Source organism: Apodemus sylvaticus, chromosome 11, assembly GCF_947179515.1.
Source record: "Apodemus sylvaticus chromosome 11, mApoSyl1.1, whole genome shotgun sequence".
In the NCBI taxonomy this organism is placed as follows: Eukaryota; Metazoa; Chordata; class Mammalia; order Rodentia; family Muridae; genus Apodemus; species Apodemus sylvaticus.
In genome coordinates, this window is record NC_067482.1 from 24,901,435 (window position 1) to 24,918,401 (window position 16,967).

At 39.0% G+C, this 16,967-nt stretch overlaps 1 protein-coding gene across 1 annotated transcript; it reads left to right on the forward strand.

The window, feature by feature from the left end:
- The first annotated feature begins 811 nt into the window (after positions 1 to 811).
- Positions 812 to 1,963, forward strand: LOC127695910 (proline-rich protein 30-like). The gene has a single exon (XM_052198174.1). The coding sequence runs from the start codon at positions 812 to 814 to the stop codon at positions 1,961 to 1,963; it is 1,152 nt and encodes a 383-aa protein (XP_052054134.1).
- Positions 1,964 to 16,967: the final 15,004 nt, after the last annotated feature.

The following is a 16,967-nucleotide window of genomic DNA, read 5'->3' on the forward strand; positions in this document are numbered from 1 at the left end:
ACTGGGTGAGAGTCAGGTTAGGAGTCCAGAGGGTCAAGTGGGAGGAGGGGAGATAGACCGTTTCCGTGACTGTGACTGTTTTCTCTTCCAGGTCCCATATTTGCTGAAGTGTCTTCCAAAACGGCAGAAAGAACGCACGTTGGTAAAGCACTGCACAGTCCTCGCCAGTCCTTTCCCATCTTAGCCCTCTCTGCTCTCTGCTGCTCATTTCCCCTCAGTCCTTCCTTCCTTCCAGCCATTATCTCCACTTTTCTAACCTCCACAGCATCTTGCCAGATTTTCTGACCTCAAAGGTGACAGACTGCTAGTCTTTGTTGTTTTGAGACAGACTCGTGGAGCTCAGGCTAGCCTGGAGCTCCTGATATCCCAGGTGGGATTACAGGCTCGTGCCAGCAAGCCGCGCTTACGTGGTGTTGGGGATCGTACCAAGGACTTCACGCACGCTATGCAAACAGTCTACCTGCTGAACTACATCCAAAGAAGCGGACCAATGATCCTGACATTCTGACCTCTGTCTTTTTCTCCGCAGGTCCTACAGACTGTGTCTTCCTCCTGATTCCACCCAGATAGTTGTGGTTGTCCCCCAGCTCCCCAGGGATGCAGGCTCTGGACTGAGTACACCACATCTGCGTGTCCCCTTGGCCTGCTGCTGATGCCTGCAGAAGAACGAGGCTGCTGCGGCTGCACTGTGCATAGAAGGCAGTCTTGACCATCGGCCACAGCTGGCCTCAGAGATCTCCACACTGACTGTTAGGTCTCTTACCGCTGGTCTTGTCCACCCCCCACCCATTTCCCTCCTGGATTTGAGGCAATGTTGCCTCACAACAAGGACCAGGGGCTGCTACAGAACACAGTCCCCCCAGGGTGTCTCCCTCAGGTCCTCTCACAGTTTGTGGACTCCCCTCCATCCAGCTTAGCATCTCTCTCTCATCAGACTTTCCCGTCTTCCCACTTACCTTTGCCCACCACGACCCAGGCTTATTTTTTCTCTTCTCTGACACAGACCCACTCTCCTGGACCTCACTTCTACTCTCCCGACTTGAATCCTGATTTTGTTCCTCTTCCTTACACTTCCTCTCTCCCAAGAACTTCGTGCTTTCGCCAAAACTATACTTACATTGGTGAAAAACTCCCCTCTCCACACTCCGCCTCTCCCTCCAACTATCAGCTCTGTGTGTCTCCTCCTTTAACTGGCTCTTCCTCTCTTACCCAGCTACAGAATTCCTCTCCTCACTCCTGCCAGTCCCCTTTCCGCCTCCAGGACTTTCCAAGATCTAAGATCACTTCCCCCATCCCCAACTCACCTTCTGGAGGGATTCAGAGTAGCAAGCAAGCGTGGCAATGGACCCAGTCCAGAAGCATCAGGTCCTCTGGGGGGAGAAGGGGGTGTGTGCCAAGCAAGGTGGACCCTGCAGAATTCAAGGACCCAGGGGCCCTCGCCCAAGTCCTGGTGGCCAATGTGGGGCACCGCAGAATTGCAAGAGACCTGCAGCTAGAGTTTCTGCAGCGCCTGTGGCTAGGCACAAGCGGACCGGCCCCAGTTGTGGAGTACCCCGTATGTCTAGTGTGCCTCCAGCCTCGTACCCCATCTTGCCCCACCCTCAAGTACAAGACTATACCTCGACTGCTTGCCTTCCCTCAACTACTGCCTCATGCCCCGGGCCAGGAATCTGGGCCTCTCCGAATAGGCATTGGTTTCGGCCTCCGCCTGCCTCGGGGCCAGGCCAAGGCTTTGCATCTGCTGCCAAGAAAATGTCCGAAGGGAGCAGAGTCTCAGGAAGAGGCCCTCCAGAGTCAAAAGCCAGCAACCAAGGCATCAGTTCAAATCACCGGCACACTCTTCCAAGCCGGGAGCCTCCGGTCTGTACACCTTCAATCACCAAAACCCAGCCAGTGTTCCAGGTCTCTACTTCAGGAGCAAAGAGAGGGCACTGTGTCCCCAAAGCCCAGGCCTTCTGCCTAAAAGACGTCTGTGTCTCTAGGGTCTATTCCCCGAAAGTCGCCATCTTAATTCCAGAGCAGCGGAGACCCACTGGAACACCCCCTCCAAATTCCACCCTCCCTACCAAGACTTCTCAGACCTTGGGGAGGCACAGAGACACCCTGAAGGGCTGGCTGGCTGGAAGCCAGGTGTGTTCTCCTGCCCTGAACCCTGGGAACCCCTTGTGGAGTCTGCTCTCCCCTAGTTGAAGAGACCTAAGGCCTCATTCAGCCTTCAGTGTATTCAATAAAGCCTAACCCTGAGAATCTTGTGTTTGTGTCTACTCTGCCCACAGGATGGAATCAACTGCTCTGGGATAACGCCAGTCCCACAAAAGGCTTGGGGTGGTGGTGGGGAACAGAAGAATTAAAACACCAAGTGTTATGCACTTGAGTACACGCGAATACTTGATGCTTAGAGACCTCTACAAGGCCCTTCTCGTGTTTAATTCAAGTCCGTGGATAATTGGAATCAATTAGGCCAATGGGTCTATTTCTCCAGGCACAGCCTGTGTTGTGCAGGATGCAGCAGTTCGTTTCCCTCACAGGGAAGGACGTTGCTAACAACTCATTATAGGAGAGCACAATATCCCATGCACAGACCGGAAACTAGAAGGCTCCTTCAGAAGGGCTAGAGAGATGCTGTCTCAACAATCACTGGGCTGCTCACCACAGTTCCAGGGGATCCAATGCCACCCTCTGTCTTCAGTGGACTCTCTCTCTCTCTCTCTCTCTCTCTCTCTCTCTCTCTCTCTCTCTCTCTCTCTCTCTCTTCTCTCTCTCTCCTCTCTCTCCCCTCTCTCTCCCTCCCTCTCTCTCTCCTCTCTCTTTCTCTCTCTCTCTCTCTCTCTCTCTCTCTCTCTCTCTCTCTCTCTCTCTCTTACACACACACACACACGCACACACACTGACCTGCCTTCAATTTCTTTACGCCTTTGCCCTAGCTCACAACAGGAGACTTTGGCCTTGAGGTTGGACCGTTGGTCAGCCCCTGGCTCTGTACTGTTATGTGGTCCAGGCAGGTGTCTTAACCTCTCTTGGCCCTGTGGTCTTCATTTTTAAGATAACAATATTTCCTAGGGACTTAGAGAGGGTACAGTGAGATAATCTATGTCAAGCTAGGGCCAGCAGATGCTTCATGTTGTGACAGGGGTCTTTGGAGGTTCATCTCACAAGGCTTCTCATCCCACAGAGACATTTCTGTCACAGCATTCCTTACAAATAGCCATGACTCTTTTCAGGACAGGAGCTGGTACCATGAAGGGCATCCATTTCATTTCTAAGTAAGTGGAGAAGCTATCATCTTCCTTGATTTAGCCCTTAGTGTTCGGATCTTGGGAGGGGGAGTCTTAAATGACTACAGCTATACAGCCAAAGGGGCTCACACCTGAGCTAGCCTGAGACCAGCCCCCTACAGTTGGATGGGGATGGACAGTGTCCTTCAATCATCTCTACCTACTGAATGAAGTGGAACTCTACTCTTTTACTTGTCCTCAAACCCACGGGCCTCGGAAACACTTTCCACCTTTCCTCTATCTGCTCTCAGGGATGACCTCTTTCCTAGTGGTCCTAGGAGATCAGGGCTACTGCCTCTGATGAGTCCAAGCTGCAGGGGACCCAGAGGACTCTGCTCTCTGCATCCTGACAGTCAGCAGAAGGTCTCCACCCTCACCTCCAAGTCCAAGGTACTGGGTACCCCTTCCACCCGCTGGGCCCTGGCCCCTGCCTGAGTCAGGCCCACCACAGTGTGGGACTGGGGTTCAGGCTTTGTGCTCCCTATAGGCACCATGTTGCCCTTGCCTGTTGGGCTGCCTGCAGCTAGTGCTCCCCCCCCTGCCCCATATATCATGTATAATTATTTCTTAACCCTTAACTAGATACCCCATAAAGTATAGCTGGATAGATTTTTAAATGAAAAATATGTCTCTAATACTCCTGATGTACATGTTGCTAAAGGTGTGGATTCTGGATTTAGTACTGGAATTCCATTCTCACAGAGGAGAAAGTAACTTGAGGGAATGAAACTCTAGTACTCCAGCATTTAACAATCCATGTGTTTAACATAAAGAAACATACTTCACGACTGAATATGCTTAGTGTTTGGGATAAAATGAGGATAGATGATAGAGATAGGATGGAGGAGCTTGGGGATGATAAACCAAGTGCTTATAGAGTACAAGGTAATCATGGAAGTAAAACGGCTGTTTATAATAACTATGTCTGCATTATCAGCAGTAGAAAACCCACTGAGGTGAAAATTTATTTTGGTTATTTGCATTTTGTCATTATTAGGAATGTAATAATTTTCTTAAAAATGTATATCTGACCATTAATTGAATGTCTTCCTTTGAGAAGTATCTATTCAAATACTTTTCCCATTGTTCAACTGACTTATTTTCTTACTGTTGACCTGATGGAGATCTATATGTATTTTGGGCATTATTTCTTTATAAAATGAGAATAAGTATTCAAGAGGCTGCTGGGAAAGGGAGAATCTTTGCACACGGTTGCTTTCAAAGTAAGATAGCTAAACCATATGGAAAAAACATGTTTCTTCAAATAAAAATATCTGGAACACAATCCGGTAATATTATATCTGTATTTATAGCTAAAGGATATGGAAATAATATATTAATGACCTACCTGACCTCTTGTATCCACTAGAATTATAATTCACAAAAATAAAGATATGTATTTGACCTAATTAGTCATTAGTGAATGATTGGAGGTGGTATAGGATGAGGAACAGTCAGAGGGCAGACCAGGAAGGGTATAATGACTGGACTATGAAAAAGAAGATTAAAGAATAATAAAAAAGCATGATGTTCACGTAATGGATTTCAACTCAACTTTAAAAATTAAACACTTTTAATTTTTACTGACATAAAATTTATTTTATTAAGTAAAATAAGTTAGGAGAAAGGCCACAAATGCTTCAAGATCTTATTAACATATTTAGTCTCAAAAGTTGAGAGAGTAGAGCAGTGGTTAGCACAGCTTAGCTAGCGGACATGACTAACAGCATTGGTGCCTACACCAGTAATCATTCTGTTCCTGTGAGCTCAGTGCAGACTGAGGTCATGCAGTATTTCATCTGGACAGGAGGAATAAATCAGGACATCTATTTCTATCACAGTGAACATAAATAATGCCAATCTCTTGTATATTTGGTAATTATATAGAATAGGTAAAAATAATTATGTCAGATAAAAGACAAAAATGGAAATTACACTTAAAATCATGGTTTTCTTTATTTAAAAAAAGTGATGCTATGTTATTTAAGTTCTGAAAGAGAGGAAGGAAACCCAAACCTCAGGAGAGTGAGGTCATAAGATATAAAAATTTAGTTACCATCACAGAGTCTTCAAGGGTGGCAGGTGCCTCCTGGAGTCCACACACACAAATGGGTACAGGCACATAAGAAGCACATACATGCTGTTGGTGGTCATGCTTGTGACAAAGGCTGAAGGTGAAGCACCACCCATGTGTCCGCAAGGTCATATTCACATAACATACAGACAATGGTGGCATTTTGCCATAAAACATTATATAATAGATATAGTATCACTCTTTACTTGGAGTTCCCTGGATGTCAGGTGATAGACATCACTAGCTAAGTAATGGTCTCCCAGATGTCTAGTGTCAATCCTGTTTTACCTGACTAGATATATATTCATTTCCCTGTTTTGTTGTTTAAACAAACTAGCCTTCCTTGCCTTTTGCCTTCTGCAGATACTTTATAGAAAAAAGTGAGCGAGTGGTGTACATTTTAGTTGTGTGCAAATCTCCATGGGACAAGTAAGTAGAATAGATGTAGGACTGGGTACAGGAATAGGAGGGATCAGGTTGAAAGAAGATGGATGGAGAGAGTACTAGGGAAAATAACTGGAAATGGGAGGTAATTCAGGGGCAAGGTATGGAAACTCCCAGGAATCTATTAGAATGACACTATCTAAGACTCCCAGAAATGTTGTCTATAGAGCTTGAACTGGCCATCTCCTATAACCAGGACTTCTAGTGGAGGTCTTGGGACACCAATCCAACTACTAAACTTTCAGCCTACAATTTGAAACAGAATACTCACATTGTCAGGTATAGAGGGCTGAGTCATAGAGACTTCTTTAGAGAGAACATGGTTTAATAGTCCCATTTTCCTTTTGTCCCTACATTAACTTTAATTTTGAAAAATTTTCTTTTCCCTTCTTAGTATAAAAGTGCTTAGGTTTTATCAACACATTGGGTCTTCATTTTTCTATTGGGGCTACCAGTTTGTAAAAATTCGTGTGCTTTTTATATTTCTTTCATTCCTCTAATCATTTTAAAGCCTAATTAATTCTCAAGCCCAGCTGGAGACCATACAGGTAGAGAGTTTCTCACCTAATGTGCCTAAGAATTAAAAGCTTTAAGTCTGAAATTGAGTAGAGCAACATGACAACCTAGTGAGAGGACTGAGAGGTACTAATGGCCTACAGTGGTAATCTCTTTGATGCACACAAAATATATAATGCATGAAAGAGATAATGAAAAAGGCTGGCATTTATTAACATATTTTTTTTGCTGTAAAGGATAATGTGCAGAGAAGAAAAGTATCTACCATAAACTTTACCAGACCAGTGATCATTAAAGACAAAGTTATTAAAACTCAATAGCAAGACTTAAAATAAATAGACAAGAGATATCAACTGTTATCTCACCAAGAAGTAAACAGATATAAATTTAGCATGTGAAAAGATCTTCTATAACAAAATATTATTAAGCTCCAACTTAAAATGATACAAATATCTGCTTATTGGAATGTCCCATACTCAGAGCATCGATACTATTAAGTGCTGGTCAAGAACCAGGGCAACAAAAATTCTGTTTGGGGTGCAAAGGAGACAGCATGATTGATGTTTTCTTAGGAAACTTCTTACATACCACAAGATCCAGCAATTTTAGTCTTTCAAGTTGGTTTATAGGACATAAATATATTACTACAAGGACCTACACACTGGGCCTTATAATGGCACTATTCAGAATCACCAAAATGTATCTATAAGCAAAATGAGGAGGAACAGACTTCATTTTATTTAGAACATAGAATATTATTCATTGCTGAAAAGATCAGAGCTGACAAAACATGAAAGACATGAAGAAATATGTAAAAGAAACTAAAATGAAAGGTTACATGTTTATGGTTCAAACCATATGGAATTATGCATAAGAAAAAATTATAAAGATGGTAAAATGGTTAAGAATTGACAGTTGGTGAGGAAGATAGGCAAATGGGAAGATCACAGAGTATTCTTAAATTAGTCACACTAATCTGAATGATGCATTATGAGTAAATGTCAGGTACATATTTATCAAAATGCATACAATATAAGGTATAAAAGTGGAATTCTATTTTGTGCATACAAATAACATTCTACACACTGAGCAGTTTGTACTTGTATAATCAGGAATATATGTGTATTTTTAAGTATATGTGTGTACACACGATCAAAACAAGGGTATGAAAAAAGCAAAGAGGATTTATATGAAAGAGTAGACAAAGGAAAGTAAAGAGGGATAATGCAATTGTATTATAATCTCAACAAACAAACAAACACATAAGTGATAGACTGGATCCTAATGTAAACTCAGTTTTTGAGGCACTATGATGGTTTAGTGCAGGTTGGTCAGTTGCTACAATTATTTCCTTTCACTATTGCATGTAGAAATGAATAAAAGGAAGAGAGTAAGGTATGTGCAAATTCTCTGTACTTGAATTTCAATTTTGTTTTGTATCTAAAGCTCATCTAAAAGCATATAGCCTTAAATATGATAATAATAAAATAAAAGGCAAAAACTGAAGCAATATAAAGTATGCCTTTATGTATTTCCTTTTATGTATAATGTATATTTGACCTAGGGGCAGAAAGAGCTTTGGGAAGCAGGTAGGATCCAATGTATTTGTTACTACGTTCTCAATATTCCTGTGACAAACAACTGTGGTTATTTTATATAAGTTTTACATATTTACACCATTTACACAAAGAATACATTTGCATGTATTTTAATTTCAGAGCAGCATGTTTATCTATGATTATCTTACTTGGTCATGCAATTCCATTACCTGGCCTGTGGATTCATGATTTGGGACTTTGTTCCGATATTTATCGATGCTCTTCCATGGACTTCATCTGAGCTACTCAATTTATTTCTCTAATGCAATCTGTGAAAAAATACAATAAAGCATAAGGGAGGGGTGTGAGAAAGGCAGATGGCATGGATGATGTCTCATTTTTCTGACAAAGACTATAACAAGGATGGAAAATGATGCACTGTAAATCCATTGTAGTGACAAAGATGGTAATGAGAATTGGTATGAATATAAGCGACTGTATTCTCATTACCCTCTGCAGATTGTAATCGGCTCTCAGATTTCTTCCCATCCTCCTTTCCCTGATAAGTCTTCCACATGATCTCCCTTGGTTTGCCTCAGAAATACTTATTAATAAATATGCCATTAGTAAGACAAACATAAAAATTTCGGAATTGATGCTGGAGCTTTAATTCCAACGACTGGTCACAAACTGATACTTCATTTGTTAGTATCAAATGTTATCCAAGGGCATTCTTATAAATGACAGTGTTTCCCTAGAAATCTACCTCTTTACTCTGCAGACAAAGCTTGATTCGAATGTCTGCAGCACAGAACAGGGAAAGGACATTTGATGAAGCCAAAAACAAGTTGGTAAGGAACAAGATCCTATAGTTTTAAACTACATGGTGATGGATATTTGATTATCATAGCAACGTGTGGGTGCATAAAATTGAAACCTTTAAATTATAAGTGAAATTATTAATGTGAAGATTTGACCTTGATATTAATGTTATTAGCTAATTGTAGAATACATTGGAAATACAACACTGCTATTTCTTATAAAATGGAAGAAAATGAATGTTCTCCCTAAACACTAAAATTTTGAAATATACTGTTGATAGACTTAAAGAACCAACAGTGATGACAATAAACCCCTCACAAAAATTCACTAATATGTTTTAAAGTATGATATTATAATATGGCCTGGTAAAAAGCGAAGAGATTACATATTAAGCAACATTATCCCAATTGTCTAAATTAATAGGATGAATCAAAATGATGAGTTTTCAAGCTGTAGAAAAGAAGGTAGCATGTTTACCACAGCAAATCAAAGAGAATAGTATAGAATCAAATAATAGAAAATGAAGTATTCCTGCTCTTCAGAAAATAATATCTTTCCTCAAACTTTATATTTACCAGCTATAATGAAAACCAGTTAGGTATACTCTAACTTTTATTCAAGAAAATAAAATATCACAAAAAATAACAAGATGTATGAAATTACTTTAAGCTGTCAGGATGTGCTGTCTATTCCCTGTTGTCAACTTGATTCTACCTGGAATGAACTACAATAAAGAAATGCAGGACACACATGTGATCAGATTTTGAGTCTATAAGACACAGGATCAAAATCCAGATCTTGACTCAGGATGACAAACAATTTTGATCTGAATCTTGAGGCAGAGTGGCCATGAAATGTTTAGGTGCAGTCACAGTGGTTGCCCAAGGCTTTTGTCCAAGGATATAGAGGCAAGGAGATCTCTGAGTTTAAGGCCAGCATGGTTCAGAGCAAGTTCCTGGGTTCTTAGGTCAGAATTATCATCTAGAGACAAGAATGAAAATTTTCACAGACCATGTCTATGATTGGAAGACTTCAAGAATAATAACAAAAACAGCAGGAAAGGGTGCAAAGTCCACCCCTCCCCAAATACAATCTATAGTTAGCAAGGTGTTAGATGATGAAGCAGAGGTTTCTGAAGATGATGCAGGGTGTGTCTTATCAGATGAGGATGCTGAGTCTGAAACAAGCAGTAGTTCTTATTACTCTGCTTTGTAAATGACTATACCATCACCCTGCCTGCCAATGGAAGACAGTTTCCTTCTGGTTGGATCAAGATTTAGAATTCTTTTTTTTTAATATTTTTATTTTCTATATTCTTTGTTTACATTCCAAATGATTTCCCGTTTCCCAGATCCCCTTCCCCATATATCCCATAAACAAGATTTAGAATTCTTGACTCCTCCAGATTGCCATCCTGAAAATAATGAACTAAACCTCGAAAACTATAAGACAGTCCAAATTAAATTTTGTTCTTTGTAAGATGTGATATGGTCATGGTGTCTCTTTATAGCAATAAAAACCTTACCTAAGACACAGGAGTGCAATGCATAGTTCAAGGAGAGAAATAGTCTAATTTCTAATGAAACTTATGGATAATATTCTAACATAATCCTGGAAACTGTATGCATATAATTTTATATTCAAAGAGTAGAGCATCATTCAGAAAGCAGATAATACATTTCTGAGGACACCAGCTGTTTTACACACACACACACACACACACACACAGTCACACACATAAAGAGTGAAAGAGAGAGAGAGAGAGAGAGAGAGAGAGAGAGAGAGAGAGAGAGAAAGACAGAGTTATTTCTCAAAATACAACAATTTAAATTATTTGCTATCTCATATATGGTTTTTGTTTAGTAACACAACAAATGACCGATCAATCTAATCGAGAAAAGATTGTACATTTTTGTATATATATTTCGAAGTTGTGGAAATTTAATTATTTAAAATATTTAAAATATTTTGATACCTCATAATATACAAATGGACACCACAGTAAAACATTCTGTTTAATAATGATATCATATATTTGGAATATAATCAGCCTAAACATAAGATCGAGAATGAGGTAGAATAAAGTACATGAGCAGATATTTTATAATTAGTAAATTGTTCAAGAAGAATGTGTTCCACATGGCAGAAAAGAATACTAATAAGAAAGGGACGTGCTGGGGAGATAGCTCAGAGACAGGTGGGAGGCATGCAAGCCTAGGAGTTCAAACAATAGCAATCACATGAAAAGCTATCAAAGGCCAGGTGCCTCAATAAACTACCTTTATCAACTAGTTGCCATTTTTTTTTTTCACTTAAACTAATGTATAAGTGAAGCTATGCATTAATTCTTCTACAGCTATTTGAATATTTTCTACCTGGCCTATTATAAGTAATGCTGCTATGAACATTTATTAGTCATCAACAGAATTTCAAATTCCATTCATTTAGTAATTATATATCTCTATCTTTGAGAAACCACTTAATTTCTTTTACAGTCTGCACTATTTATATCCCGATTAACAAGGCACAACAATAAAGTTATTTAAATTGTCTTCCCCTCTCCACTCTGCTACCAGTGAAGTACATCCACAGTCTTTGTGGTTAATTATGTTTTAGGACATGGTCGTACCATAGCAAGCTTAATTAGCATAGAGGCTTTACATAACGCTGGCTAGTTGGCCTTTAACTTTCTATCATCTGATAAAAACAGCTGGCCTCTTGGTATTGGTGTAGGGACAAAGATGGAGCAGTGGGAGCAAAGAGGATGGCAATCCAATCACCAGCCCAACTTGAGACCCTTCCCACTGTCAGCACTAATCTCTATTAATGATACTGTTATGCTTGCAGACAGGATCCTGGTACAACTGTCCTCTGAGGGGCTCCACTCAGCAGCTGACTGAAACAGATGAAGAGAGCCACAGCTGAACATTACATGGAGCTCGGAAGTATGGTGGAAGAGTTAGGGGAAAGATTGAGGAACCAGTAGGGGATAGGGACTGCACAAGATCAACAGGGTCAACTACCATGGACACTTGGGGAATCGCTGAGGTTGAACCATCAACCAAAGAAATGCAAGCGCTGGACTTACTCCCTGATACATATGTAGCTGACATGCAGCTTGCACTTCCTGTGAGTCCCCCAACAACTGGGGGAGGGGAGACTATCTCTAAAGCTGTTGCCTGCTTGTGGATCCTGTTCCCCTGTCTGGGATACCTTACCTGGCCTCAGAGGGAGAGGGTGCACCTATCCTTGCATTGATTTGATGTGCCAGGGTAAGAGGATAACTATAGAGGTCCTCTACCCTCTCAGAAGACAAGAGAATGGGAAATGAAGGAAGGAACTGTGTGAGGGCATGTTACATAGAATTGGGGGAGGCAAAGGTCAGGATGTAAATTGAATAAATTAATGGAAAAAATAAAAAATACAGCTTGATTTCTTCCTCCCTCCCTCCCTCCTTTCCTCCCTTCTTTCCTTCCTTCCTTCCTTCCTTCCTTCCTTCCTTCCTTCCTTCCTTCCTTCCTTCCTTCCTTCTCCCCTCTCTTTGTTTCTTTAAGACTTATTTATAATTCTGGTATATGTTTATCCCTGAGAAAATGTGTGTGTACAGTATGTCTGTAGAGGGGAAAGAGTGGGAGATCTGAAACTGTGATTATAGGAGACTTGAGCCACTTGATACAAGTGGGATCAAACACAGGTCTCGGCAAAAGCAGCTGCTTCTCTAATCTTCTTAGCCTCTGGTCCAGCCCCACTGATACTTTATATTTCCTACATTTGTTATATTATGTTACATTAAGACTATTTAATTTAATGTCATATTTATATATTGCTAGGTATTCATACATATAAAAATTATTATTTTCTCTAGGTTTGGTAGCATTGTTTTCTGTTTTGCATGGCAGCATTTAAAAAAATACACGTAGCCAAAACCATATAAACGAGAGTATGTGATGTAATCTCATACTTTTAATGAAAATACTTACATGGCTTTTGTTTCTCCCAGAAGAGATAGTTTTACTGTTCATAGCCACACACTTATTATAAAATCTAGTGCTTAACAAGTCTTATCTCAAAGTAGTTGTACAATATACATTTTGTATAGTATAATATATATTTCATTTGTTGTATATTACATGTATACATAGACATACACAGACACACGTGTGTGTGTGTGTGTGTGTGTGTCTGCAATTACAAGATTCACAGTGAGTAGGTTCACATTTGATATCATAACTTTGCAACATATTGCATTGGAGAGTGTTGTCTAGAATATATTAAAGACATCATTCATTATTATAATGAACTATTGATATAACAAGTTTCCACAATACCACAGTTAACTTCTAAAGGTGACAATTAATGCATCCCCATGCCACCTAATCTTGGAGGATTCAGAATTTGGCGTGAAGCTCCTAGATTAACTTTTTAGGGGTTTCATAAGTAGGACACAGATTGAATTACATACTATAACTCATTTGTAACAAATGAGACACAAATGATGAACATATTTTGAGGTAAGTTATGCATAAGTTGACTCTCAATTAAAAATAGTGAAAATAAAGAAGAAAAACAAATAAAGGTATATGCATATATAACATTTATATTTCATAATATAATAATAACATAATATAACATATCATAATATGGTACTTATAAAGCAAATCTACCCAGAATTTCAAATGTGTCACTTTCTTGGGTCCCCTTTTGTTTGATCATCCTATTTGTTCAATTGGTGGTGGCTGTATTTTTAAATAACAAGTCTTCATGGCATAAGTGAAATGATGGTAGTCACAAAATACTGGCAAATCCTATTTGTGCCAATTGTGTTCAGAATTGTGAAAATAACTTAATGAAATAATATAATTATATTTAATTTTAATTTATCAACTAGATTTTTTGCATAGCATATCTTCAAAATATATAAGAATGCAGATGTAAAATATTTTCCCATTGGTCTTTAGTAAACAGTTTATTTAACAGAGAAACTCTTGAAAGGGCCTAAAAATAAAATAAAATCATGTGTCCCAGAGATGAGATCAGTTCTGTGATGAGGTTTTGCTTGCACATGAAGGAGTCATTGAACTTACACACTCCAAGAAAGACATAAATATCAATACTGATAATTAAATCAGAAAGAAATATTTCAAAGTGAAGCTTTTCGTTATAAGCCTTGCTCAAGGTTAGATTTGGGATTTTAAATCCAGAGTCTTAAAATACCAGCTGTGGTTTCATTTTTCTTCTTTTGAGCAAAATCATTTAGTCTGACTCTCCTGAGAGTTAAGCAGAGGATGGGCTAAGTGGATGTAGGCTCCATCTATACAATGCAAGACAAGGTAGGAGATTGATTCCACTTATTAGCAAAAACAAAGCTACTATTTCATTAATGGCAGACACACATTTTCAGGAAATAGACACAGTGTTTAACCTCTTGGCTGTCAGGTCTAGGACAAGAAACCTGTGTGAAATGTTGTGTTTAGGCTTAAATATAAAGAAATTAATTTGACCTCATTAACATTTTTATTTAATGAACTGACAGAGATAATTTTGGGGCCATGATCAAATAAAAGGAAATTATTTTTGATCTTATTGCATTAGAGACTGTAGAAACATTTCAAAAGACAGTAGTTTCTACATATGGCAACATCACTACCTGAGATTTGCTTGCTAATTAGGATCTTAATTTATTTTATTACAGAGACTAAAACAGCCCAGAGGAGTCTTTCATTTAAAAGCTGAGGATAGATTTCCCCAAAGACTCTCTTATTCCTGAAGCAAATATGGACAGCTTGTATGAAGATCCCTATGTTGACATTCAGAATGTGCTGTTTTAAAATGACTCTTCCACATCTTACAATATTTAATATGAGAGACACACTCAAATATGAACAAAAATTTTCAAATGTTTTCTAGTATATTTTCATGTTCATGAATATATAAATTTATACTCAAGGAAATTAAAATGATGTTATTTTTATAAAATTATTGAAATTAGATTGCTATATTTCTGATAGTGTATAAAATTTGTAAAGAACAAAGATTTCACACTCAAACCCCAAAATTGATTTTTTTAGCTTATTGCATAATTTCAGCACCTTTAAGGTGAATAGCAAAGACTCACAGAAACTGTAGGCAACAGATAAAGTTTTAAAGCTCTTAATTTGATATCCAATGTGTGGATCAGGCTAGGTGGTACTGAATATTTTGTTATAAGAAGCTTCTGTTCTTTCATGTGTCCTACAACTTTTGAAGAGTTTGAGTAAATGAAACCGTTAAATATGAAATTCTAATATGTATCCATTTCAGAAAGCATTACTGACTTCAAGTGACAGTTTCCTCGTGCGATGCTTTGAATGAGAATGCACCTTCTAGGCTCATGTACTGGATCACAGGGTCCTCAGTTGGCTGAGCTGTTGTGGAAGTTTTAGGATGTGTGGACTCACTGGACAAAGTATGCCAATGGGGAGCAGGTTTTGGGAGCCTAAAGCTTTGCCCTATTTCCAGTTTTCTCAGTCTGTCTTGGTTTCACATTTGCAGTCTAAGAAGTGAGCTGTCATCTGCTGCTTCAGCCACATCAGGTTCTACTGCCTCTTCTGCTCCACCATCATTAACTTCAACCCTCTCAAACCTTGAGCCCAAATAAACTCTTTTATAGGTTGCCTTTCTCGTGGTGTTTTATCACAATGATAGAGAAGAAACTAGTCTGCTTGAGGAATGGACAAGAAAATGCAAATGGCATATGGATTATCTATGATCACTTACTGGTGGAAGAATGTTACTGTAAAATGCACTTTGCGTATCAGAGCATTCATTGCCTTTTGGTTTTCTCCCTGCATTCAGTTCAGACACAGACTCTACAGGTTTGAAAGCACCCTGTCCGTTCAGGTAGCCCACGTACTGAGTTGTAGGTTTGATAGTAGATGGCCCAGGCTTGAGTCCTGTTGACATCAGTTTCTTGCCTATGACTTTGGCAAGGTATGGAGTATCGCACTTATCAACTGCAAAATGTAATTATAATGTCAATGTCCCAAAAATGTTTTAATTTCATTCTGATATTCAAATAAAATAAGAAAAGGCAAAGTGCCTGGTCAGCTTGCCATTAGTAGAAATTTTTCTCTATATACATGATAGTATATTTTGGAAACGTGTAATTTTTGGCTCTGGTAAAAAATTTTAATATATCTGTTTTATATAGACAGTCATCCCTGATATGTTGGCTGTCCATTAGCAAAGGATATATTTATTCATCTCTTTATCAATATGTGGCTTTATTCTATCCCGGTTTCTGTTTGGTTTATTTTGTTTGAACTAAACGTACTCACATTTATCATGTCAAATATCACTTTGCTTGTAAAAATTATAAATTTACATAAGCAATATTATATGGACTGAACATGTTATATTTAGGAACATAAATGTATATACATATCATAATATTTAATGAAAAAAGAGGCCATAAAGTTGAATGAATTCAATGGCATATGGAAGTGTTTGCAGAGAAAAACAGAAAAGGAAGAAATACTGCAATGATATTTTAATTACAAAATTAAAATAAAAATACACAGTATTTTTATTTTTAATTGTTTGACCTTTTTTTTTTTACTGATATAGTTTTCTTTTTTTTCCATTTTTTTTTATTTTTTTATTTACATTGCAAATGATTTCCCCTTTTCTGGGTCCCCACTCCCCGCAAGTCCCATAAGCCCTCTTCCATCCCCCTATTCTTTCATCCACCCCTTCCCACTTCCCTGTTCTGGAATTCCCCTATACTCTTCCACTGAGTCTTTCCAGAACCAGGGGCCACTCCTCCATTCTTTTTGGAAATCATTTAATTTGTGGATTATGTCCTGGGTATTCAAAGTTTCTAGGCTAATATCCACTTATCAGTGAGTGCATACCATGATTGATCTTTTGAGACTGGGTTACCTCACTTAGTATGATGTTCTCCAGCTCCAACCATTTGTCTAAGAATTTCATGAATTCATTGTTTCTAATGGCTGAATAGTACTCTATTGTGTAAATATACCACATTTTTTGTATCCATTCCTCCATTGAAGGACATCTAGGTTCTTTCCAGCTTCTGGCTACTACAAATAGGGCTGCTATGAACATAGTGGAGCATGTGTCCTTATTGCATGCTGAAGAATCCTCTGGATATATGCCCAGTAGTGGTATAACAGGGTCCTCGGGAAGTGACATGCCCAGTTTACTGAGGAACCGCCAGACTGATTTCCAAAGTGGTTGCACCCTCTTGCAATCCCACCAGCAGTGGAGGAGTGTTCCTCTTTCAACACATCCTCATCA

Bases quoted from the DNA above. Each gene is read 5' to 3' on its own strand.
- LOC127695910 (XM_052198174.1), top strand. From the start codon at position 812: ATGTTGCCTCACAACAAGGACCAGGGGCTGCTACAGAACACAGTCCCC.